Source organism: Neovison vison, chromosome X, assembly GCF_020171115.1.
Source record: "Neovison vison isolate M4711 chromosome X, ASM_NN_V1, whole genome shotgun sequence".
Taxonomy (NCBI): Eukaryota; Metazoa; Chordata; class Mammalia; order Carnivora; family Mustelidae; genus Neogale; species Neogale vison.
In genome coordinates this window covers 39,389,772-39,415,502 of record NC_058105.1, presented here as the reverse complement: position 1 = coordinate 39,415,502, position 25,731 = coordinate 39,389,772, and the positions used below count along the sequence as shown (strand labels likewise).

General features: G+C 49.3%; 2 protein-coding genes across 5 annotated transcripts in view; one reads left to right on the top strand and one right to left on the bottom strand.

The window, feature by feature from the left end:
• Positions 1–5,502, top strand: part of ATG4A (autophagy related 4A cysteine peptidase) — a 51,032-nt gene extending 45,530 nt beyond the window's left edge. Inside the window, exons 10-13 of the mRNA XM_044234576.1 lie at positions 490–635; positions 1,834–1,890; positions 3,320–3,428; positions 4,966–5,502. Coding sequence (XP_044090511.1) covers positions 490–635; positions 1,834–1,890; positions 3,320–3,428; positions 4,966–5,036 — 383 coding nt within the window. The 3' untranslated portion in view covers positions 5,037–5,502. The remainder of the gene's footprint in view (positions 1–489; positions 636–1,833; positions 1,891–3,319; positions 3,429–4,965) is intronic.
• A 2,007-nt stretch (positions 5,503–7,509) lies between these two features.
• The window catches only part of LOC122897668 (collagen alpha-6(IV) chain-like), a 277,766-nt gene continuing 259,544 nt past the window's right edge, over positions 7,510–25,731 (bottom strand). For all 4 annotated transcript variants that reach the window (XM_044236041.1, XM_044236040.1, XM_044236043.1 and 1 more), the window contains 15 exons: positions 25,398–25,579; positions 23,698–23,761; positions 22,590–22,664; positions 21,975–22,082; positions 21,774–21,881; positions 21,170–21,241; positions 20,709–20,834; positions 16,855–16,971; positions 16,364–16,525; positions 16,098–16,196; positions 14,342–14,488; positions 13,506–13,622; positions 12,405–12,596; positions 11,397–11,683; positions 7,510–9,143 (listed from right to left, as the gene is read on the bottom strand). In XM_044236041.1, coding sequence (XP_044091976.1) covers positions 8,883–9,143; positions 11,397–11,683; positions 12,405–12,596; positions 13,506–13,622; positions 14,342–14,488; positions 16,098–16,196; positions 16,364–16,525; positions 16,855–16,971; positions 20,709–20,834; positions 21,170–21,241; positions 21,774–21,881; positions 21,975–22,082; positions 22,590–22,664; positions 23,698–23,761; positions 25,398–25,579 — 2,117 coding nt within the window. In that variant the 3' untranslated portion in view covers positions 7,510–8,882. The remainder of the gene's footprint in view (positions 9,144–11,396; positions 11,684–12,404; positions 12,597–13,505; positions 13,623–14,341; positions 14,489–16,097; positions 16,197–16,363; positions 16,526–16,854; positions 16,972–20,708; positions 20,835–21,169; positions 21,242–21,773; positions 21,882–21,974; positions 22,083–22,589; positions 22,665–23,697; positions 23,762–25,397; positions 25,580–25,731) is intronic.

Genomic DNA, 25,731 nt, shown 5'->3' with positions numbered 1-25,731 from the left:
ATTTCCATTTCTCTGGGAAGGCCAAGGCCTTTTCTTTCTTACCAGATGTGCTCTCTGCCCACAAGTCTGAGAACCAATGGCATGGAGCCAGCAAGATGCTTCCCAATGTGGAAAGAGGCAGGAAGCTCCCTAATGGTACCTGGGCTCCCGCCCTGGTGGTTGTACTTCCCACCTCTTTGCTAACTGCTGCTCACAGAGCCTGCCACATCATCTCTGGTCTCTCATTCGCTCATCTGCTCAAACCCGTCCCTCTCCATTTTTGGTCTTGGGCTTTGAGGAGATGTAACTGCTAGGGCGAGTCCTCTGGTTGAGTGATTGGATTTGGCTTCCTTCAAGCATGATCACCTGAGTTCAGGCTTTCTGTCATCTCATTCCCATTGTCACCAAAGGGAGGGGTTAAGAAAACCAGAGCGCCTCCTCCCCCTGAGGGACAGCAGTGGGATAGGGGCAGCGGATCTTTCTAGATTAAGCAAGTCTCATTCCCAACAGGTGATGAGCTCATTTTCTTGGACCCTCACACAACCCAGACTTTTGTTGACACCGAAGAGAATGGAACAGTTGACGACCAGACTTTCCATTGCCTACAGTCCCCGCAGCGAATGAACATCTTGAACTTGGATCCTTCCGTAGCGCTGGTGGGTATCTGAAGGTTGGGTGGGCCAAGAGATACGACGCCACCCTGTTACAGATTGGTTTCTGGGGAGTTCTCTAGCGTTGCTGGGTAGGAAGGCGAGAGAGTATGTTCCCTCACCATGCCCCACCCCCCAGAGGTATACCATAGTATAGTAGGGAAGGGATGGACCCTGAAGGCAAACTGCTAGAGTTGGAATCCTGGCCCTGCCACCTCCTAGCCATGGACTTAGGAGGAGCCCTTGAACTTTTTTGAGCCTCAGCCTTCTCACCCCTAAAATGAGCAGAACAGTACTTCCTTCAGGGTTGTGGGAGGCATAAGGCATTCAGCTCAGGGCTGGGCACCTTGTAAGCATTCTCTAAATGCTAGTTGTTATTAGCAGTTACAGTCTTTACCCTTTTACTTCTTGCCCCCTAATTATTGCTACCCAGGCTCAGGGAATAAGGTGGGACATAGTTAGAGAGGGATCAGAGGGCAAGACCTTCCGGGTAGATAGTGCTCACTTCCCTGGGCACTCAGGGTTTTCCCCCCTGGAGGTATGACGACTGTCTTCACACACTAAAGGGACAGCTGCCTGTAAAGTTACTGTTGGTTCTGAGGCCTGGCCGAGTCCTCTCTTCCAGTTTAACCTAATTGTCAGAGCACCAGAGATCGAGAGTGGACAAGAGCCCTCCTCTTGTTTTGGACCATTCTTTCACTACTGTAGGGTGGCTCTGAGGATGGGGAAGGAGGTGGATGGTTCTCTTTATTCTAACAGATCACTTCCTTCAGGTCAAAGCCATCTTACCATGTACTACCTCCAGCTACAAGTACTATTTGACTTTTTGTGGTTGGTTTAATCAACTGTTCTTTATGGATGTATCTATTTACGCACCGAGGGTAATGGAATTAACCCCATGCTTTGGAGATTGGCCTTCAAGTTACTATATCTCACAGTAGGAGGGGAGAGGGACGGGGGTGGGGAAGAGCGAGTAGGATAGAGGGAGAGGTGGAATGAACGTGTAAATGTGTGTGTCCAGGTAAAGTAATGGCCCAGGAGAGGGAGCAATGCAGCCAATGTGCTCCATTATTGCCAGAAGATGCACTAAAGAGAGCAGCCCCCATCCTAGCTCCAGGCCATGGGCGCCATCTTGTAGTACAGAGGGCCTGACTCTGTGCCGCTGACCAGTTCTAAGTTCTGTTCTCTTGCTTTTCCCCCCAAGGGATTTTTCTGCAAAGAAGAAAAGGACTTTGATAGCTGGTGTAGCCTTGTACAGAAGGTAACGATGTATGTTTTTCTTAGTCTTAAAAGCAGAAGTTATTCAATAGGATCCCCTTTCAAGACTGCTCCACATAGTGACATGAATCTAGCCTGATGGGATTATACTGCAAGAGAAAAACTAAGATGTGGGGAATTATGCATAATTCTGGGGGGAACCAGAGCAAAACCTTTGTTTGAAATATGCTTAGTATGTCAAGTGGGTGATATTTTTAGCTACATAATGTCTCATCTGATTATGCCTACAAGTCACATGAAATATTCAACGAATATTCCACCATTTTCACTTAATGCTAATTTCACAGAGTTCCGCCTAAATTCTTCCTCGTGCCCTTCATAGCGCCGAGATGATTGTAGGAACCAAACTGCTTTTCTGTTTGTTTCGTGGTCTGTTAACAGTTCCATAAAGTCCATGATCTAGTTTAGGGAGTGTGTCTTTCTCTTAGCTGTCTCATTTCTATTAAAGGTCGGCACGCTGCTGCTAAACGAAACACAGTTTGCAGGAATCTGTGTAGACAGCAAAGCCAGATATGCTCTCTTCTCAGTATTTTGTGTAAAAGGGTAGTCACCGTTTTTGCTGGCTCACCAGTCTTTGTATCTGCCCTGTTCATCCTCACTTCTAACACATGCCAAGTACGTAGGAGACATTGATAAATGCTTATTAAAGAAGGACGATCACAGGGAATAGTTGAAAAGTGCCCCAGATGGAATGGCAGGAGACATGTAATTCTCCTACCTGCCAAAAAAAAAAAAAAAAAAAAAGAAAGAAGAAGAAGAAAGAAAGAAAATAGAGGCCAGGAGATGGGAGCCCAGAGCCTCCTGCAAGTGTGAGGAGGGCAGATTTTTTTTCTTCACAAGCCAACAGATAATTGACGTTAATGTCCCTAGCTGACTCTGCCACCCTAGTGAAACACTGGCTGGGACGCAATGGAAAATTATTTTCTAAAGGTAATTCTTAACCTGTTAGAAGGCAGTGCAACTCTAGACACACCCCCTGTAAAGGTTGAATGAAAGTTCTCTGGTAAGACTGTGCCATATCAATTAGGACATACACCACATGTGTTGGACTAAAATCAAAACCCCACCAATACACTGTCCCCGGATCCATTGGGGCCAGGTTTCACGAAATGAACACAAAGTTCTTTGGAGCCAACACATCAGGAACAGCTCGTCGCTGAACTGAATTAGGCCAGGGCGTCTGGCTTTCCATCAGCTCCTCCCTCCAGTGTCCTTCCTTCCTGGGCTACCAGCGCTAGCACTGAAGGGGGCTGGCTCCTCGGATGGGGTAAGGAGAAGATGGGTGCACTGGGCTTTGTTCTCGCCTTTCAACAACCAGGCCACTCTCACAGGGTTTGGGATCACAGATGGACAACCAGCCTGAAATGTGTAGTCAGTCTGAAATGTTTACAGCTGTTTCTCTGTGTCCTCAGGAAATCCTAAAGGAAAATTTAAGGATGTTTGAATTAGTTCAGAAACATCCATCACACTGGCCTCCCTTTGTTCCTCCAGCTAAGCCAGAAGTGACAACCACTGGGGCAGGTAAGCCATTGTTCCAGGGTTCTTGGGTGGCTGTTGTTTCATGAGACTGAATCAACTGTGGCTCATGCTTTCCATAGAATGTACAGTGTCTCTTCAGCTGGGCTGAGCAGGGAGTGTGTCCTCGATGATTTTAATCTTCCAGTGAACTGATCTGTACCAATTTCAAAGCCTAAGAGTTGAAGAAAATGAGCTTGATGCAAAAGGGCCATGTGAAATCAAAATGACGAGAATGTATATTCATGGTCTGGCCCAAAAAAACAAATCAGGGGCCAGGGGTGATTTGAAAAGTACCTCAAAGACCCCAGAGCCTTGTCCTCATCCCTGGGAATAAGACTGTGTAATGAACTTAACTATTTTGCTTCTTTTTTTTTTTAAATTATGTTAGTCACCATACAGTGCATCATTAGTTTCTGATGTAGTGTCCCATGACCCATTGTTTGTGTCTAACACCCTGTGCTCCATGCAATCCATGCCCTCCTTAATACCCATCACTGGGCTCACCTCCCTCTTCCCTCCAAAACCCACAGTTGGTTTCCTGGAGTCCATAGTCTTTCTTGGTTCATCTCCCCCTCTGATATGCCCCCTCTTCATTTTCCCCTTTCTTCTTCTTTGTCCTCCATGCTATTCCTTATGCTCCACAAATAAGTGAAATCATTTGATAATTGACTTTCTCTGCTTGATTTATTTCACTCAGCATAATCTCTTCCAGTCCTGTCCATGATAATGCAAATGGTGGGTATTCATCCTTTCTGATGACTGAGTAATATTCCATTGTATTTATGGACCATGTCTTCTTTATCCATTCGTCTGTTGAAGGGCATCTTGATTCTTTCCACAGTTTGGCTATTGTGGCCATTGCTGCTATGAACACTGGGGTGCAGGTGCCCCTTCTTTTCATTACATCTGTACCTTTGGGATAAATACCCAGTTGTGCAATGGCTGGGTCATAGGATAGTACTATTTTTAACTTTTTGAGCGACCTCCACACTCTTTTCCAGAGTGGCTGCACCAGCTTGCATTCCAACCAACAGTGTAAGAGGGTTCCCCTTTCTCCACAGCCTCTCCAACATTTGTTGTTTCTTGCCTTGTCAATTTTTGCCATTCTGACTGATGTAAGGTAGTATCTCAATGTGGCTCTTTCTTTTTTAAAATTTTTATAAGTTTTTTTTAAAGATTTTATTTATTTATTTGACAGAGAGAGAAAGTGAGTGCACAAACATGGGGAGAGGCAGAGGGAGAGGGAGAAGCAGGCTCCCTGCAGAGCAGGGGAAGCCTGATATGGGACTCCATTCCAGGACTCTGGGATCATGACCTGAGCTGAAGGCAATGGCTTAACCAACTGAGCCACCCAGGCGCCCTCAATGTGCTTCTTTCTAAAGAATCTCTAGTACTTGCCCGCGGTCCCACCTGCGATTCTCCTCCCCGTTTCTCTAGCAAAACGATTAAAAAATGAATAGCGTTAACTATTGAGTAACTGTACTGACCATTTCAACCAGAGTGTCAAACTTCCTTCTTTCTCATTTCCATTCTCTAACAGAATTCATTGACTCTACTGAACAACTAGAGGAGTTTGACCTGGAGGAAGATTTCGAGATCCTGAGCGTCTAGGATAGCGGAAACGCGACTTGGCGGTCTGTCTTCCACCCGGCACAAGAAGAGCACAAACCCATTACATGAAACTTTTCTAGTCAGCAAGTGCCTGATATGCCAACAGCATACAAACTTGAAAGCAATCATGACTGAGCCAATTACCGTTTCTCAGAAAACAAACGATAATAACCCTCCCCCAGAACGAACTAGAACAATCATGGAACATAGGAACAGAAAGGTTAGGAGTTATCCCTTGCTTCCCGGCTTGTCTTACCTGGCCACAGCGAGTCTTCAGCTACTGAAACGAGGAGATGGATGTCTGGAAGACAGACAGAAACTCCCACCTTGCTTCAAGCACCAGCAGAGAAGAGATGGTTTCCCTGTGCTTCTTCACCCCTTCAGGAGTGACCTCTTTTGGGCTAAATACTAAGAAGCAATCTGTTCTCTTGCTCTAATAATAAAGTGATTGCATCAGGGAGAAAAAGGTCTTTTTAAGTTATTTGAATATGTATTTTAAATGATTATAATTCAGATCAAAAATTTGCCTGAGAAATCACATCAAATGCGCCCTGGTTGATTTCTTTCCTAGCTGAGGGCAACTTGCTGTCTGATGATGGGTGTTGCCATCCTTACTGATGTTTTTGTCACATGTCACCCTGCCCTTCAATCAAGCCATGATCGCTTTACTTGTTTATTTATTTAAAAACTCATTTTTAAATAGATTTTATTTATTTAAGAGAGAGAGAGAGAGCATGAGCGGCAGGGAAAGGCAGAGGGAGAGGGAGAAGCAGACTCCCCACTGAGCTGGAAGCTAGACTCGGGGCTCCATCCTGGGACCCCGGGATCATGACCCGAGCCAAAGGCCTAACCGACTGAGCCACCCAGGTGCCCCAAGTCGTGATCACTTTAAATCAGCCGTGCACAAACTTTTCCTGCCAAGGGCCAAATAGTAAACACTTCTGGTTTTGCAGGCCATATGGTTTCTGTCACAGCCACTCAGCCCCATGGTCAAAGTGCAAAAGAGCAAAAGCAGCCATTGCCGGTGTGCACACAAATGAGCCTGGCTGGAAGCCAATAAAACTTTATTTACAAAAGCAGGTGGTAAGCTGCAGATTTGGTGTGCAGGCTATAGTTTGCCAATCACTGACTTAAAATTGTTGATTCGGGGGAAATCCAAATTGGCCTTTGACTTCGACTCCATTTTGGTTGACAGCTATAATGAGAAAAAATTATTCACGTGGTGACATTTAATCCGTGCGGCAAATGCAATTCTGAACCATTTCAGGATGAGCAACATAGCAAATCTTCAAGCACATTTTGATCAAATTGGCTTTGCTAAACCCTCTTTTGTGTGGCTGTACCTCAAGCCCATGTTTCTCTCCTTCCCTCGTAACTTGGGTGCATTCTACCCCCTTCTCTACCAAGGCCCAAGGAAGGCCAGCAAACACTAGCCTTGAAAGCCAGCACCAAACTAAAGTTTGTTTTGTTTTGTTTTGTTTTCTGTATATGTAGGAATATTAGAACACTTGTTTCTTTGAATTTCATTTTTTCCCCAGTAAGTAATATATTCCAGTAGTTCAAAAATCAAAAGGTACAAAATGATATACAGTGAAAATGTCTCTCCCTCCCATGGATCGGTTCCCTTCTCTGAATGCTCCCAGCATCATGGCTTTCTTATCAGTCCAGAAGATATATTTTATGCATATACAAATATATGCATATATGTCTCAGATTTGATTTTAACAACCTCAACATGTCTCTACTTTTTTAAAAGAGGTTTTATTTATTTATTTTTGAGATAGCGAGCATGTGCATGTGAGGTTGGTTGGTGGGTTAGAGGGGCAGAGGGAGAGGGAGAGTCTCAAGCAGACTCTTCACTGAGCGAGAAGCTTGATGTGGGGCTTGGCCTCATGACCCTGAGATCACGACTTGAGCCAAAACCAAGAGTTGGATGCTTACCTGACTGTGCCACCCAGGTGCCCCCAACATTTCTCTACTTTCGATTTCTCTGTAAAGGATCCTGAGGCCCCAGCAGTATGGAAACCCATTTCTTTTTTTTTTTTTTAAGATTTTTTAATGTATTTATTTGACAGAGAGAAATCACCAAGTAGATGGAGAGGCAGGCAGAGAGAGAGGAGGAAGCAGGCTCCCTGCTGAGCAGAGAGCCCAATGCGGGACTCGATCCCAGGACCCTGAGATCATGACCCGAGCCGAAGGCAGCGGCTTAACCCACTGAGCAACCCAGGCGTCCCTGGAAACCCATTTCTTGAACTCTAGCATGGATGGGGCTAAAAGCAGTTGTAGGTGTATTTTCAGAGAAGTTGTGGATTTGTTGCTTTCTGCCCTTGGACGTGAATTGTATTTTTTCCACCTCAGTATTATGTTGTAAAGCTCAGCTGGCATTATCAAGGCTCTAAGGGGAACTCACGAATTATAGCGAGACTTTAGAAAAGTATTCATCAGAAAATGTCCAAAGAGCCAAATGTTGATGTGTGATTCCTTTTATTTGCAATTCACAAAGCTGACAGCATGCTTATTACTTAGGAGGTGAAGGTAGCAGTAATTCAGATTATACTGATTTTGCTTTCTCTGTGTTGGCATGGTTTACATAATATTTAAGGAAACAGAATCACCCAGAAGGGATTGCCTCATGTTAACATAGCTAGGTATTCCGGAAAACTGATAATCAGAGGAAGTGGTTAAAACACATCCCCCTGCAGAGAATGCAATACACTTTACAGTCCACTCCAGCTTGTTTTAGGTCTGCCAACTGCTAAGGAGAGGAGTGTGCTAGATTTCTATGAGACTTAACAATGTATTAAAATAGTTTAACAGGCTACCCGTGAAAGAGCAATTGGATGGACATTTTAATGGAAAGTCTCTAACAACAGCCTCAGAACGCTAAGGACCCAAAACACCATGGCTTCGATTTGCCCCATTGCACACATCTGGATGGCATTTGGAATAAACGGGGACCTCTGAGAAACTGGGACAAGGGCTTTGTCATTTTTTGTTCCTGGAGTCTAAAGCAAAATTCACACCTTCTTACCCATCCACCTCTCTGCCCCCAACCCCCCCCACCCCCATCCCCATCCCGGCCTGGGAGAAAGGGGTGTGGTTCTCATTTCCCTTTCTGGGCCTGGCTGCACTTGGTGCCTCCCCTGCTCTACTCTGGACTAGGCCAAGTTCTCCGTCTCTGGCTGGGAGGGCGCTGGCAAGGAGGAAGTAATTCATTGGGGATCATCTGAAGTTAACAAACCCACTCCTGAAGCACTCCGGGACCCAGCTTGGCTCACCCTTGAAGGAACCAAAGAGCACCCCCGGCTGCTGGTGGGCACCCCTTTCCAGGTCCACCGCCTGCCTAGACATAGTGGGTCCCCTGGATGAGTAAGAGCTTGCCCCATGCAGGCTCAAGCTACCCTGTGAATGCTTAGCCAGAGAATTTTCTGGCTGAATGTGGAAACACCAGCTTCTGGTTTAAGGCAAGTAATGTGGTGACCTCTGGACAGAAAGAAGTGACTTCTCAGCTATGGTGAAGGGCTTTCTGATCAAGACAATGAGGAAAGCTAGGAGTCTAAGAAAGCAGTCGCCCAGCAGGTCTTTCTGAGGTAGCCGTGAATAAGCCTGCAAACATCCACGTCCAACAACAGCACCAGTTTGAAATGGGACAGCAGGCCCCAGTAGGGTGGGCTCACCCATTGGGCCTGATGGTCAGGGTGACCAGTGTCCAGTAGTCCAGCCCTCAGGAGACTCCGATGTACGACTTAACGGAGAGGCAACAGAGCAGGGGTCCTTCCTTCTTCAGCTGTGAGGTGACCGTTGTGTGGGGGAGGGGCGGGCGGCAGGGGTGCGGCAGCTGCCCCTCTACAGGCTTTTCATACACACCTGGCAGCGGCTGACGCGGGTGTGGAGCTGCCCGGCCTTGAGTGTTTCGGATACCGGTTCCTCCCTAAACTGCTGCCTCTCTTCCACCGTCGTCAGCCAGAAACTGTACTTGTTGGCAAAGTAGTGGCACGTGCCCCGGGCCCCGCTGCACTCGATGAAAGGAGTGGCTCGGAAATCCTCCAGGCAGGAGCCCGGGGAGACCAGGGACTGGCCGCCGCCCTCGGCGCCCGCCGCGGTGTGCTGCAACAGATGGGGTCAGCGCTTCAGCCCTGGGCCCTTACGCAGCTCTGGCCCCTGGCTCAGCCCTAGCATCTAGCCTACAGCCTCAAATCTCCTAGGACCACTTGAGCTTGTAGCTCCTCAGGGCCAGGAGCATTCCCTCCAAGCTCTCCAAGTGACCTCCTAACCCACTGCGCTTGGGCAGCGGGGACCTCTTGGCCAGTGTCCTCCCGCACCAAACTCCCAGCATCCCACTGAGTTCCAAAGTGTGTTCGGCGGCTCCTTGCCAATCCCCGTGGGCAAGTAAGTCTGAGAAAAGCTGAATGAAGGCAGATTCAGTAGGTTTTAGAATGCAGGTCTTCTCCAAACCCTTGTCTACTCCAAGCCCTTGGTGGTGAACCCCAAGAAGAGCGCGTGGTACTCCACCAAGTGGCTAAACCTGGGGCCCCTCCCCCAGCCTGAATAGTGCCGGCTCTGCAGTTAGCTTCCTTAGAACTTCTTACGTTTTCCACCTGTACCACACCCTTTAGGACAACACAGAGCCTTGTTGCTTGCTGAGCACAAGTGGGCCTTGTATGTGGCCTAGCGTCCTGGCCCCCGCTTCAGGGCCCCTTCAGCATCCAACATCAGTACCATCCATTAGCCCATAGTCGCCAGTCACTGTACCCACAGATAGCAGTCCGTGTGGCTGCACTCCCCACCCCCTCTCCCTTCATGTCAGCTGGGGTATTAGCTGGACCACAGGGGGTGAGGAAGAGGCTTCATCCCCCCAGGGTCAGCAAATGGCCAATGGGACAAACGCCCAAGTTGGACGCTCAGGGATGGCTGGCTTTACACAGCTCCGGGAGGGTTAGTCTCCTTAGAAGGGATTTTCCTGATATATGAAGCGTCAAATCTTTCCTCATTTTGAACCTCAGATGGAACATGTTCTAGAACAAAGGACACACTACCCTGCCTTACTAATTGGGCAGACACTGTGTATTTTACACTTGGCACAGGACTCAGGCTTGTTGTTGGGAATGTTGCTTTTTGCGTTGGACAGTTGTGTCCCCAGAGTTCTTAGGCCAGCTTTGAATCATTTTCTCCCTCTTTTCTCCTTCTTAGCAGGCATGTCTTATGGTCCCAGGAGGCCATACTAGGCAGTCCAAATTCCCACCCTTACAGGTTTTCAGGAAAATATGGATATTCTAGAACACTAGAATTCTGTGAAAAGTAAGAGTAAAGAGATTCTGAGTAAGGACTTAAGAGTGCCCCCTGGAGCAAAACGCAGGTGATTTTGTACAACTTTTGTACTATTCCTTGTGGAAACTCAGGGGCCTTTTTGACTTATTTCCTGGTCTGGGTGGTGGATGGGACAGAAGGAGAGGGGAGGTGACTCCGTATCACATGGGGATAAACTGCCCAATTCACACAGAGCAAAACAAGGAAGTACCTCATCCCAGGTGGGCACACTAATGCGAGGAGGCCTACGGCTTTGGTAATTCTTCAGACACTTTCTCGTCATCTTACCCCTGGCGATCTAGCAAGGAAGCTCTGGTGAGGCAGACTACTTCAGCAGGGGCCACCCTGGTGTTCCCTGGGAGCGATTCTGGCCCGAAACCTGCCTTTTGCTTATTTAATGTCCGACCCCCGACCCCGGATATTCACACAGAATGGCGTGTGAGGGAGTTGATGCCTCCTTGGGCTTGCAGATGTTCTCAGCTCTTTCTTACCAAGACATACAGCTCTCCCACCATAGTGGGCAAGCAGCAAAAACCTCAGTAAGGATGTAGAAACAGAGTACACCCTCATCTGAGCCTTTCAGGAGGACATGGCGGCAGCCGGAGGGGTCTGGGACTGTGGGCAGAAGAGGACGAGCGGCCATGCCCAGCCTGGGCCATGAGAGTGTGTCCCGGCCTTGAGGGTGGGGGGCAGCCTCTCTAGGATCGGCTGTCCACCAGGATCGGCTGTCACCTCTCTCCCTTGCTTGTGATGTACCTGAAGCAGGCGTGGAGACGTCAGGGCCTTTGCCCGTGATTCATAGATATTCTCACCCTGGACTGCTAGATGCAAACCGCTCCCTTCTACTCACTCTCAGAATCACCCATCATTCATGCAGAACTCGGCCAAGGTCAGGCCAAACATTTCCTTCATTTCAAATTCTGTGCTTCCTACATCATGTCGCTTGAGCCTGCGAACCTGCCTGAGGGACCCTCCCAGGGTCCCCCCCCCCACTGTACCCCCGCCGCTGTCCTCTGCCTCTACAGTGGGGAAGGGGGCAAGGCAGGGCCTCACCATGAGGAAGGAGTACCCGATCCAGAGGCTGCGCCAGCCCAGGGGGCACCGCGGGATGGTGACATCCTGGCTGTGCACAGCGATGGCCTGTGAGGGTGCCTCGCACACAGAGCAGCGGCTGATGTACTGGGGGATCTGGGCCTGGCCCACGGGCATCATGGGAATGGGGGCGGTGGTGGAGAGCCAGTAGGATTTGTCATTACGCCCGGCGTAGTGGCACACTTCGTTTATGTTGCAGTAGATGAAGGGCATGGTGCTGAAGCGGGGCAGGCAGGAGCCAGCAAAGCCTGGAAGGAGAGCAGGTGGGCAGAGGCAGGTAAGGTGGGGCCGAGAGGCGGGGCTGGGACCGTGCCCAGTGCCACCAGGGCTGGACTGGCCTGGGTGGCATCCAGCTACTTGTCCCAGAGCAGGGACGGGCCTCCTTCCAGGCCTGGAACATCATGCATTCGCTGCCGTCTGTTGGTCAAATCCTATTCTCAACACACCAGGGAAGTTCGAGAATGAAAGGAATCTTTGTCTAAGCCATGGAACGACTCCCTAATTAATCTGCTGTGTCAAATCCGCATTGAATAGAGTGAGTCTGTGGTTCAGAGTCGGCACACCTGTAGACAATACAATTAATTCCCGGGTAATTGCTGTTGCCCCACAGGTCATATTATTATTATTACTCCTGCTTAACATGCCGAACATTGTCCTAAGCGTTTTCCATTGGGTGATTCATGTAATCCTTATAGCAGCCTCTGAGATAGGTACTAGCTTTAGCTTTGTTTCCATTTAAGGAGGAAGTGGCAGTTCAGAGGTGGCAGAACTCATCTAGGTTTCCCAGCCAGTAAGTGGGAGCGCCAGGATTTAAACCCAGATATGCCTGACGCGGCAGCTACTGTTGGAATCCTGCTACCCGATGGTGGGCCCGCCCCAGGCTGAGAGGACAGAAGAGGAGAGCTCTTGATCCCTGTGGTGATGGTGGAGGGGGGGATGACCAAGGCTGGGGTCAGAGCCGGTACTTACCCAGGTCCTGGTTGTGGGCTTTCTCCTGTCCCTCCACGAACAGCAAGCTGTAACCTACCCACAGCTGGCTCATCCCAACAGGGCACAGGGGCACCTGTTCCGACTGGCTGTGCTTCACCAAGGTGTACCCCACTCTCACGCTCTGCCCAGGCACTCCAGCCCTCCCGAAGGGACCCTTCTTCCCTGGAGCACCTGAGAGGGAGACAGCAGGAAAGAGGGGTAGGGTGAGCCGCTCATAAAGGCAGCCACTGACCTCAGGCTGAGCACCCAGCTGGGCTCACTGGATCCTCACAAAAACCCGATTACCCCGATCTGTAGACAATGGAACAGGCTCACAAGTCTCCCAACCCGTGGAGCTGGAATGCCAGCTCAGGCGTATCCAGCCGCACAGTCCCTGTTTGCAAAAGTGTGCTTATCCAGCTCCCCTCCCACAGCCGCCAGGCCTCCCGTCCTCTGTGAGGGCAGGAGGGGGCTGAGGGGGCGACTCCTTGGAGCTTGCAGGCTCTCCCAGGACATAACCGGGCCCCTGCTGAATCAGAGGCAGCAAAAGCAGAATGGGGACTAGCGGGGCAAAAATGCGACCAGTTCTCCTGCCCATGGAAGACGTGGCTAGTTAATTGTACCCCTTTTTCCACTGAGTCTCAGAGCTGTTCTCCGCACAAGACAACTGATTTGCCACCCCTGTTACCAAATGGGAAGTAAGTAGCAGCCATTCTTCATCTCACACTTTCTTATGCCTTGAACTACCCCTTTCCCATCCATGTCAGAAGCCCAGGGTAGAAGAGGGGAAGTGCAGGGCCAGGGGCCAGGCTAGAGGACTGTCATAGCTCTCAGAGAAGAGAACCCAGAGAAGGATTTGGAAGGAGTCCTTGGCCTTCCAGAATGTGGGGCTCTCATCCTTCCCAGGCTCAGAGGTGGATGGGAGTGAATGAAATGCAGTCTGGTTTTCCAGACTTTACCCAGGTCCTGGTTTTCCAGACTTTACCCAGTGCCAGGCTTTACTGCCCCATTTCCTGGTTCTCAGATTTGAGATTCTGGTTCACTCCAAATCCCCCTACCCTCATGGAAACCCTCAGCCCCCTGGTGCTGACATCACCACACCTTCAAATCCTGGAGGGCCTTGCAGTCCAGGAAGACCAGGGTCACCGAGAGCCCCAGGCGGGCCGGGGAGTCCGTTGAGGCCATCTTTGCCAGGGATGCCAGGTAAACCTTTGGAGCCTGCAAGGAAAGAAGGCCAGCAGCTGGGACTCAGTGTGGGAAGTCCTTGAAAGCAGGCCCCACGGAAAAGGACTTGTGTGTTATGCCCAGAACTGACCGCGAGAGGGCGCACTGACCATCAAGTTAGAGCAGTCCTGGGCTGAGCCACCTCTGCTAGTTCTTAGCTTCCTGGCCTGGCTTCTCTGTCCTGGGACCACTGCTCTGCACTTAGCCCTTCTGAGCCCCTTCACACCTACTCCTCCCTTCCTCTCATCCTCCTCACTATGCACAGAATGCACAGAAGCTATCAGAGTCCCATGTCAGAGATGAGAACACCTGCACCCGGAGAGACTACTCACTTACCGGAGCTGGTGCATCAGCTGGGATTGGAAGCTGGGATTGGAAGCTGGGTTTCCTGACCACCAATCTGCACGAAGCCTCAGGCTTTGTCCATGGCTCTTGACCTCCCACCACACTTCCTCCTCCCTCAGCAGCGCAGTAGAAAGGGAAGCGCTACCCTGCCTGGAGTAGCTGCTATGTTCTGCCCACACATTTTCTAAAGCCAAGTACGTCTGCTGACCTTGCTGGCCCCCGCTTCCCAACAAGAAGTTCGGGGGCTTTGTGAAGGCATGGAGGAAATGCTCTGAGCTGGAGATCCCAGCCAGTTGCTTCAGCCTCTCAGCCAAGGCCGTCTTAACTCCCCTCCCCGAGAAGTCCCCTGTCGCTGGTGCTCTCCTTACCTTGGAGGCCTACAGGTCCTTGAACCCCAGGGTCTCCCATGAGGCCAGGGATGCCATCGGTGCCTGGTAGACCCATGGGTCCAGGAGGAACCTGAACTGCTTCTGTAATTGGTGTTTGTCCAGGAGCACCTCGGGGTCCAGAAAAACCTGGGGACAAGTGGGAGAGATGGAAATATCAGGTGGAGGCAGAGGAGGCAGCCAGCACAGGGCCCCAGAAGCTTGCTTTCCTGCCTGGCCATCACCCGCTTTCTGCCTTTGCTGTTTGCCCCCACAGTCCCCACTGGGTCCATCCAGAAAGACCGTCACTATCCTTTACGTGATGTCCTCTTTACCCACCTACCTCCCCAGTGAACTGGTAACTTCTAGAAGGCAGGGAGTGGGTTACATTCATCATGTTTCCTCAGGGTCTGGGACATGGTTTCCTATGGCCTGGGACACGGTAGGCGAGTCAGGACACATCTGTGGCCAGTGAGGTGGCCTGAGCTTTCGTCTGGGGCTGGCGTCGCTGGTTTGCTCCCTCACTGGTTAGAGCACAAGGCCAAGGAGGCCAAGGGGAGGAGTCCAACCTCAGAGATTCAGCTGGCACCACAGCCTAGGACCCTGAGCCTGGTCTGCCAATTTACGAAGAGACACATGAGCTGATTTGCTTACTATTTCATTGACCAACTATTTTTCAAGTGCCTGTTATAGGGCACACCCTGATAGACTGAGGCACAGAACATTGTGGAGATTATGGTCTGGTGAGAAAGATGGGAGATACATAACCTGAAAAATACCATTCGTCTCCCTGCAAGTTGTGAGAAGCGCTACAAAGGAAATGAACAGCTCAGTGACAGTGACATAGACTGTGACGGTGAGCTGAGGGGTTCCTGGGGTGGAGAATCTGCTTGAGAAAGAGTAACAAGTGGCCTCTTAGAAGCAGGGACATTTAAGCTGGGACCATTAAAGATGAGAAGGAGCAGGGGTGGAGTGGAGGGCAAGAGGACTCAAGGAAGTAGACCTCACCTGTGCAAAGGCCCTGGGGTCAACTGGGTTGGCTAAATGAAAGAGGCTGGTGTAGCAAAGAAGGGGAACAGAAAAGAGGAAGGGCTGATGATGGGGATGAAGAGGGAGTCGTCCCATGAGACTTTAGGAACCACAGTTCATTGCTCTGCTATGGGAGGCCAGTGGAGGATTTATGTCTTACAAGATCTCTCTGACTGCTTCATGGAGAAATGATTGTTGGGGGAGCTGCCCAACAGGGGAGGAAGCCAAGAGGCCAGTTAGCAAGTCACTGTAGTGATTCCTTTGAGAAGTGGCTGTGCCCTGGACCCAGGTGGCAGCCAGGGAGGGGCTGAGAGGTGAGCAGATGCACACATATTGAGGGGAAGCAGCCCGCAGGGCTTGCTAACAGTTTGGGTGTCCATGAGGGGATGGTGGTAAAGGATGGAAAGAGTCCTTCATTTCCAGAATTGAGCCCATGGCTAAGTGGTGACGAGTGCAAACCAAACTGAATGTGCCCGCAGAGGCAGAAAGAGTGCAGAGGGGAGATCAGCGGCCGGACCCATGGTGGTAGTGACCTTCAGTTCCAGAAGCGGCTGGAGGCAGCGATGCCCCAAGCTGGGGAGATACCCTCCCTGGGGGAGCTTCATTTAGCTGCCTCAGACATCCAGGCTTTCTTGGTGTGGTGAGCAGTGTAGGTAGGCTCCTGTAGGTTTGTGACCCCCAGACCCGTCCCTCAAGCTCGGGAGCATCCAGGCACGTGCTCTCAACTCACCTCTGGGCCCCAACTTCCCCTTCATTCCAGGAAGTCCTGGGTCTCCAGGTGGCCCAACTTTGCCTGGAATCCCCATGAAGCCAGGCTCACCTCTCACGCCTGGCAAAGTCCAAGGGAAAGCAAGTTAGGGCCTGGCACGGTGGTGCAGGTGGGGGACAGCGGCATCGAGACTGGGCCGATTTGAGGGCTGGAAGGGCATGATCAGGAAGGGGCCATCTCTAACTGTGGAGTGGGAAAGGGCCCAACAGCCAGCCGTGCAGCCATACCTTTCAGTCCTAGCTCTCCAGGGAGGCCGGAGAAACCTGGAATTCCTTGGTCTCCTGTGGGCCCTTGAGGGCCAGGAACTCCAGGGAAGCCAGGGTCTCCAGGGTCACCTTGATCAGAGGATGGCCCAGGGGGCCCTGGGGGCCCCGGGGAGCCGGGGCGGCCTAAGGATAAGATCAGAAGAGGAATGAGGGCAGATGAGCAGGAAGCGGCCACCACCAAAGGCCTTGGGGCTGCTAGGAAGCCAAAGCCCATTCCCAGGGCAGAGAATGTTCCCTTGCTGTGTGTGGGGTCCCAGTGCCTGGACCTTCCCAAACCCTCCAAGCAAATGCAGCCCGTTCCAGTCCCCTGTGTCCCTGCTGTGGGAGGGATGTGGGGGCCAAGCAGGCCCATGTATGTCCAGCAGTAGGAATGCGGCTGGAGTGTATCAGGACCTCTCCCAAATCTGGACAAAAGGCAAAGGTCAAACCTCTTCGGGGCTTCCTGTCTTTACCTCTCTCTCCATCTAGGCCTGGTCGCCCAGGGTCGCCAGGCTGTCCCACTATGACTGAGGGCAAGGAGAGGCCTGGGGCACCGGGCGGACCAGCAGGACCCTGGAGACCTGGGAAACCTGCAAAGAATAAATGAAAGGTGCCACTATGGGCTTGGTATGGTCAGGCTTTTCCAGAGAAAATGGAAGGGGGGTGCAGACCGGCGAAGGGCAGCAGACACACAAGGTCACAGTGATTCCCTGTTCTCCCCTGCCCCACGCTCCCTCTGCCACAGCACCCCCACCCCCAGCAGGTGCCTCGGTTCCTCCTCGGGATGGAGCTTTGGAAAGTTCTAGCTCTCCGTGTCACTGGAAGTGGAAATATTTCAGACAGATTTCCCTCAAACGGGGAAGAAAAGAAGGCATGATGAGTAAAGCACCTGGAACTGAAGTTTCCTGAAGTGTTTTTAAACCTCCTGGCCCTGTGGCACATTTTCATTGAATTAGCCAGTTATGTCTGGGGCTCCCCAGAGAAAGTAGAAGGGGTGGGGTGGGGTGGGGCATGGGCTCCAGCCAAAACAGCCGCCTGCTGGGTCTGAGTGGAAGTCCCAAGAGGGCTGCAGCTACCAGTGTCTTCTAGGGCTAATTTCTGGGTCTTCTAGGTAACCTGGAAAATACTTTTACAGACAACTCCTGATATCAGCTGGATGCTTCCATAATTTCTCTATACCATATCCTTTCCCCCCTTTTGATCAAAGAAAAAAGCCATTTATTAGAGTAGATACAAAAATACTCATCTGCTCTGATATTTTTTACGTGTTTTCCATTTGTGCAATGATTTCTACTACAACGCTCAAAACCAGAAAATTTCAATGGATGACAGATTTATTGAATATGCACACAAAGACATGCATGGAGTCTTGGTCGGAAATCGCATCAAAGCCATATGTAAAATGTTGAAGTCCGTCTTAAACTTGTAGCATTAAAGAAATGTATTTATTATTTTGGCATACTCTAGAATACATTCCAAGGAAGAGAAATAGATTCCACTGGTTGATAAACTATTCTGGTGCTTGAGATGATTTTTGTCTGTAACAATAAAATCCAAAAATACTAATGTTGAATTTTTGTTTTTCTGATGAAGAAAGCCAAAAATACTAAGGTGCAACTTCTTGTGTTTCATTAAAGAAATAGTAAATCCATAAAAGTGCATAAAGAAAGATGGCAAATGAGTGAATTCTGGTGGTTTTTACAGCTCATTAGTGAACTGAATGCAGATGGAACATAAAGGACAAAAAAGTAAATTTCAAGAAAAGGCTTATTCAATTATTATAGGTCTGGAAACAAGACAAAACAAAACAAGAAAAAACAGTTGTAAAGCCATGTGGTGCTACTTCTAAGTATGGTCAGTTAGGTCTCGATGAACCTTTCAAGTATTTTTCTTTGTCACAAAGATAAACATCTGAAAAGAAAGACATATTGTGTTTTTTTCCTGAAAATATAGCTTTATATATACACATACATATATTTTTATATATATATAATATATATATAGTGAAATGAAGCAAAAAGCAATAAGCAAGACACCAGATGGTACTATGGGTAGCACACAGACTATAAAAAGCTCCCATAGTAGTTTTTGGAGGTGCCTTCTCTTTTTACCTGTTTCTTGAGTTTTGAATTCCACCAGTTTAGCATTAAAACTGAAATACAGGTTCTACTGAGCTCAAGTAGTAAAAAAAAAGAAAAAAAAATTCACGTATTTCTTTAAGAATGAGGCACTTTAAAGGAATATGTGAAAATGCTGGGTGACATGTTTTTCCAACTCATTTGAGTGTCCAAGACTTAAGCCTAGATACACAAGTACAGCCTCTAAATATTTAGTGCAAATGAGAAAATGAATGGTGGGATTCAAAGTTATTTAGATAAAGGTATTTTAGGACAGGGACTGGTTTAGGAAGTTTGCTTTGGAGTAAATCTTCATTTTACACTGATTTCTACAATCATAACAGAGATAGGTTTCTATGGGGGGAAGATATTTGCTGTATACTTTTAAAACCATGTTTTAATTAGATATTGAGAGGAGCAGAGCAGAAGAATATTTATAAATAGCAAGTAAAAAAATCACCCAGATAAAAATGAGCATCTCTGTTCCAACCACCCAATTTAAGAAAAAGAAGAGGGCTTTACCTTTGAATTTCTTTGCATGCCCTTCACAGATCCCTACTACCTTCCCTCCCTTCCAAGGGGCAACCACTCCTGAATTTGGTGTTCTGCATTCCCAGTTTGAACACATGTATCTGTGTCCTTAAAAGATATATTGCTTGTTTTCATTTATTTATAAACTCTGGTCAGTGGAATCATACCCAACGTCTTTCTCTGCAACTTGGGTTTTTGTTTGTTTATTTGTTTTTTCTTTCTTTGTTTGTTTGTTTGTTTTAAATCAACATGGTATTCCTGAAATGTAGGCATCTTCACATGTGCTTTTTACTACATTTGTATTGTGATTTTCTTATTACCACAGAGAGTCAAAGGAAATGGATAATATAATGACTAGGCATCCATAGTCAAGATGGGAAACCATCTGGGTTTTGCTTCTATCCGGGCCCCCTCTTTCTACCTCCTGTGAAAAAAGCCACACTCTCTACCTATAGGCTCAGACCCTGTGGGAGCCCCCACTCGGGAGAAGCTGCTGGCTTTCAGAAAAGAACAGGTTGGTCCAGACCAAAAGAAAGAGGAAACACAGAGAGAGCAGATGCACCAATATAAAATTCAGCAGAAAATGAATTAGTGTAGGAATTAGTTCCTGGAAAACAGACACGCATTATACAAACATGCACATAAATAAGAGGCAGGGGGCCCTCAAGCTCCACGAGCAAATGGAGGTGCAGAACATTTTGCAAATAGGATTGTCCTGGGAATACATCATGATATAATGGACGTTTCTTCAGCACCTACTATGTGCCAGATGCTGTGCTAAGTGCTTTCATACCTACTACCTCACTCCTCATTGGTTCCTCACCAAACCTGTGCAGTCGATTCTCTTATTATGCCCATTTTATAGAAAAGGAAAATGAAGAGTCCGTTGAGGACTGAGGGGTGAGTCATTTCCTTGTTCAAGGTCATATAGCCAGTGTGGGGTAGACCTGGAATTTGAATCCAGCAGTCTGACTTCAGAGCCCATACTCCTAGGTAAGATGTTACACTAAATTTGTTTCCTGTCTTACATCGAGTGCCTTGTATCTGGGTCTTAGGAACATTCCCAAGGAGAAGGAGAGAATCAGAATTCATTTTCACCATTTATGAGGTAGGGAAGGGAAGGCTCAGAAGGAGACTTGAGATGACACCATGAGTCAGGGGCTGAGATGAGGGCAAAGACTGCTTTCTAGTAAACCCCACAGATCCTGAGTGCCTGGCGAGTGCCTATCCTACGGAGACATTTATCCTCTTAGTCTTGGGCTCTTTCCAGCAGCCATGCTGTCTTTTAAGGGTCCTGGCAGTGGAGCGCCATCCACCCTGGATGTTGAGGAACTTCTGGCAAATCTCTTGCTAAGTGGACAAGCCCTGTCTCTCAAGACCATTAAAGTCAGGCCCTGGCCAAGGGTGCAAGAGAGACCCTGGGGTTAATAAGGGAGAGCAGGAGGGAATGAGGAGGCTAAAGGGAGCTCACTGGACTTCTCTCCCTGACATGCCTTCTGAAAAAGCCCTAAGCATGGCCCCCAGCTCAGCAGTCAGTTCCATTGAGTTCCATAATCCCTAGGGACGTGAAGATATGCACAACTCAACCCTGTGAGCCATGTGGCCCTGAGGAGCCCCAACCTTGGCTCCTTGGCCGGGCCTTACTCAGCTTCTACAAGGCTTGACTTGGGCTCACTTACCTCGGCCACCTTTTTGTCCTTTCATTCCTGGCTTCCCTGGGGCTCCGAGGCCAGCTCCTGGAGAACCTCTTTCCCCTTTGGGACCAGGCAGGCCAGCTGGCCCAGGCACGCCGGTTATACTAGGTCCTAGGAGGAGATGCAGACAGAGGAGGGACAGAACTCAGTGCAGCTGAGGCCCTCATGCCTAGCTCACAGGCTCAGGGACTGTGTGACACATGCCAGAAAAGGAGTACTTAAGTAACCAGAAGGAGAGCTCATTCTGGGTAGAAGGACGAACTTCTTCCCCCTTCCTCCTTCCTCCACAAATCAAGGCACCTCAGACCGGGGCAGGAGGGGGCTGGCAAGGAGATCTATGAGCTGAAGGACATGGGATATCCCACAGTTGAGAACTCATGGCCAGCCCCCGCCAACCTTCTGGAAGAGCTGATGCTCTCCTTCTTGCCCTTGAGGGTCTTCCTCACCTGGATTTCCATGGGTTCCCTTGGTTCCTGGAAGCCCATTCAGTCCATGTAAACCAGGAAGTCCAGGGAAACCTGAGGAGACCGAGTATCAGAGATGGCTCCAGCAACTTCTGAATCATGAAGGGTCAGCCAAAGGTCCTGCCCCCCAGGGCCTTGCGAAGTCCTCATTTTAAAGGTCCTGGTCTTTCTGGAGGCATTACTCAATGCTCTAAGGGAGAGAAGACCGTTCCCTAACCTCCACCCTAGCTCTCCCTGACTCTCCTTAGAGACCCATACAGCTTTAAGAGAAGGGTGGTAGATGATTCAGTCTCTTTGAGAACACAGTGTGGCAACGCCAAGACCTAGAGGAGCCAGCAGCCAGAGACTCGCTGCCCATCCCTGATGCCTGGAAGACTACATGTGACAGGACGACAGCCTTCCTCGCTAACTCTTCTCTCCACGTATTCCATGTTCTCCTTCTCCGATTATCCATCATGTGACCCAGCCAGTGACTCCCCTGGAAATGACTTGCCTCCAGAGAGTGTCTCCTAATATAAAGGAATTGCTGTCCTTTTTTCTGAGGGAAAAACCCCTTTCCCCATGACCTCCTCTCAAATACACATACCTTTGGTTCCTATTAGGCCAGAGGGTCCCAGGGGCCCAGGTACCCCTGGATGGCCTGGAGAACCCGGAAACCCTGGATTTCCTCTCATGCCTGCAGTCCCGGGGAGCCCTGAAAGAAAATACAAGGCAGGAGCTCAGACTGGACCATGGCTTGAAGCCAACCCTCAGTTTTTCAGAATACAGTCATCAGGTGGCACGGTACCTAAAGATCCAGGAAGACCAACATCTCCAGATATCCCAACATTCCCATCTTCACCTTTGCTTCCTGGGAAACCCACATCACCAATGATGCCATCTGTTCCTTTCATGCCTACAAAATCAAGAAAAATGCTGAGTGGTCAGGCCCTGTTTCAGGCACCATGTTTCTTCCAGGGAGAGAGGCAGCAGGAAAGGAAATCTACTTGAAATCTCAAGAGAGTCAGGTCCAGTGAAAAGCCTCTGAAAAATATGGCAATGGTAGCTGTCTTTGCATTTGCAAGGTGCTGCCCACTAAGGTAAGTCAGTGTGTTCTGAGTGCCCCCATAAGGAGCGGCAATGGGTGGAAATGACTGAGAACCAGTTTAGATAACTATAAACCAAGGAAGGGAAGCCATTATCCCAATGGTTTTACTAGACTTACCCCATGAGTCTCAAGGGAAAAGTAAACTGGTTTGCTTGGGGAAACTGTGGGCTGCCTTGAGTAGATATGTGCCAGGGTAGAAATTTCTCTGCACTGGATAGAAGTTATAGAACTTGGGGGCTGACCTCCCCAATTCCTCCTGATCCTCAGTTTTGAGGAGACTCTAAAACATGTGAGATAAAATGACAGAAGACTTACCTTTAAAACCAGACTCCCCAGGTTGTCCCTTGGGTCCTGGGCTACCGGAAATTCCAAATGTCTGACCTTGATCTCCTGGGGATATGAAGATATTGTCCAAGTGGTTAAGAGATGCTAGACCTCATTTTGCAGCAAAGAAATCTTTTGATGGCAAAACCTTTTCAGATTCAATGTAGCCAGAGGTGATCTTTGACAAAAGTATGCATTGGGCAAAAGCAACCAATCACCAAAAAAAAGGCTGGGATGCTATCAGGCTATTGGCGAGAAATGCTGTTACATGAAGCATATCTCCACTGGGAAAACATCGCTAGGTTCAGTATGGGCAGAGTCAAGATGGGAGGAAGGGTGCTAAAACATCACCAGAATGAAACAATGATGATGGCAAGTGTGGGAAATTTTCCTGCCCTGTGGGCTGGGTTCAGCAAGGGAAAAGACTGTCTTGAGCTGAGGCCCTCCTCTGCTGCTGAGTTTGGAAGGCGAGTGGATCAAACTACTGTTTGTCACACATGTTTGAGGAGCAAAGTCTGAGAAGGGGGCTTGGCCAAAGAGAAAAGGTAAATCAATTCACTTCCCTTTGAACACCGAGTTTCCTTCCCCAAGAACCCCGAGCCTGCTAGAAATCCACCTTACTCTGGAAACACCCATTAAAAGAGAAAATGCTCCTCAACTTTTTAAAAAAAAATTGTTATGTTCAGTTAGCCAGCATATAGTGCATCATGAGTTTTTGATGTAGTGTTCCATGATTCATTAGTTGTGTACAACACCCAGTGCTCATCACCACACGTGCCCTCCTTAGTACCCATCGCTGGTTACCCCAACCCCCCACCCCCCTTCCTTCTGTAAACTTCAGTTTGTTTCCTGGAGTCCAAGTCTCTCATGGCTTGTCTCCTGCTCTGATTTCTTCCCATTCAGTTTTCCCTCCCTTACCCCTGGTCCTACGTGCTGTTCCTTATGTTCCACATATGAGTGAACTCATGTAATTGTCTTTCTCTTTTTGGCTTATTTCACTTAGCATATGTACAATGGACTATAACTCAGCCATCAGAAAGGATGAAGGCCCACCATCTGCATCAACATGGACAGGACTGGAGGGGATTATGCACCTCACCTTTTGAACCTGGGAGACCAAATGTTCCTGGGAGTCCGGGAGCTCCACTAAGGCCCTGTGAACCCTTCAAAGCAATATGGAAATCATTATTTCTGCCCGGAGCTTGGTGCCTTCCATACTCTCGCCTCCCACCCACCCCTCATCTTCCCTGAACCACTGCCTAAGAAAGGTCTACTGTGTATGCTGTGGCGGGAGGGGGGGCATCCTGCGGAAGGGAAGGTGATGAGCCAAGGGTGGAAATGCGTAGTCAGGGTTTTTAGGGGAGGGACACTATCTGCAGATTAATCCCGGTCCCATCATTCATAACTTCCCAATGGCTATCAAAAGGAGAATCTTGGGAAATCAAGGTGTGGCTGTTGTAGCAAGTCTCTTTAAAAATACAGGACATAACCGTCCAGCCAGATGTTTGGTGGTGCCCCCTGCAGACAGTCGGCTATCGCCCCCCCCATGTCAAAGCTCTGGAGCCATGATGCATAAGGAAAAGGATTGCTTCGTGGGGAAAGCGACAGCCCTCAGCTGCGGGTTGTGCAAGCTTCGGGTCCCTGCAAGGAACCACGTAGCAGGCAGGATGTGCACAGGTCCTGGAGTCTGCATTTGGGTTAATGTTACCATTTTCATAGAAATGCTTTCCCACTTTGACTCCATCCCTCCAAGGGGTGAAGGAGTCAGGATCATCCAGCTAAGAATGTTTTCCTTTGCAGATGTTTCTGGGGTGTTTGTGTGTGTGTGTGTGTGTGTGTGTTCTCTCCATCCCAAGGCCTGCTGCTTTTAAAGGGATGGAATTTTGCCTGCAGGGAGCGCAGGTGTTCTAGAATCCAGTTCATTTAGTCCCTTCAGTAATGCTGCTATGATGGCTACCACTTATTGAGAGCCCACCATTTGCTGGATACCAAGCTAAGCACTATACTCAGATCAGCTCATTTAATTTTCACTGCTATCCGAAGGAGGTTTGAGTATCTTTTCCATTCTGCACAGATGAGAAAAGCAAGGTTCAGGCAAGGTAAGCAATATGCACAGAATCACAGAGTTCATGAGCAGGGGAGTGGAGATTCGAACCCAGCTCCCTCTTGTGGCTATGCCTACCTTATTGCCCTGCCTTTGAAGAGCTCAGACAAGCTGATTTGATTACTTGTCATTTGTCAGCAATGACCTTTCTAAAATCACAATGTCTAGAGCCCTGTACCAAAGTCTTATAATGCGCCTAGCTCAAGGTTGGGGCATTGGGGGGAGGGATGCCAGCAGTGGGGTGCAGACTTCTAGAAGAGCTTGTAAGGACTTGTTCTCAAGGCCTGACAATCTCATTGAGGAAATCAAGCCCACATAGAACCAACTGGGATTCACATAAGCAGTGAGAAGTGCAGCATGCCGGCAGGGCGGGACCTCCGAGACTCCCGGGGTAGTGGGCACCCAGGTCCGGGACCCGAAGCACGGGTGGGCATTTGCATTTGCATTTGCAGTTAGCTGCAAAGGAGAAGTCTCTGCTCTGTGGCGGAAACAGCATGAACAAAGGCCCAGAGGAAGGAACCTTCAGGAAATGGGTGGAGGAAGGTCTGCCATACTCAGGGAGAGGGCTTTGTCTGTGGTGAGGTAGGGGAAGAGGCCGGGAAGTGGGCTGGGGCCAGAAAGATGGGGCCCAGGGGCATGTCCCCTGCTACAGAGGCCCTTCCTCCGTGGAGAGACCAGGAGCTGGGCAAACTTACGCTTTCCCCTGGTATTCCTGGGAAACCTGTGATTCCAGGGGACCCCTTTAAGCCGGGTAAGCCCCGCTGTCCGGGGGAGCCAGGGATGCCAGCTCTCCCAATGAGTCCCTTGATGGTACTAGGGAAGCCAGGAGCTCCAGGCAAGCCTGGTGGTCCCGGAAGGCCAGCCTCTCCTTTGTCACCTAGGAAAGAAACAAAGGGTTTAGAAAAAAGACTCTGGGCAGAAGCAAACCTGCTCCCCAAGTTGTAGGACCCCAGGATCACAGGCAAATGAAGTGCAGCCTTGAGGACTTGGGGATGGCTAGCTCAGTGTGGGGGAGGGGATTGTGAAGGT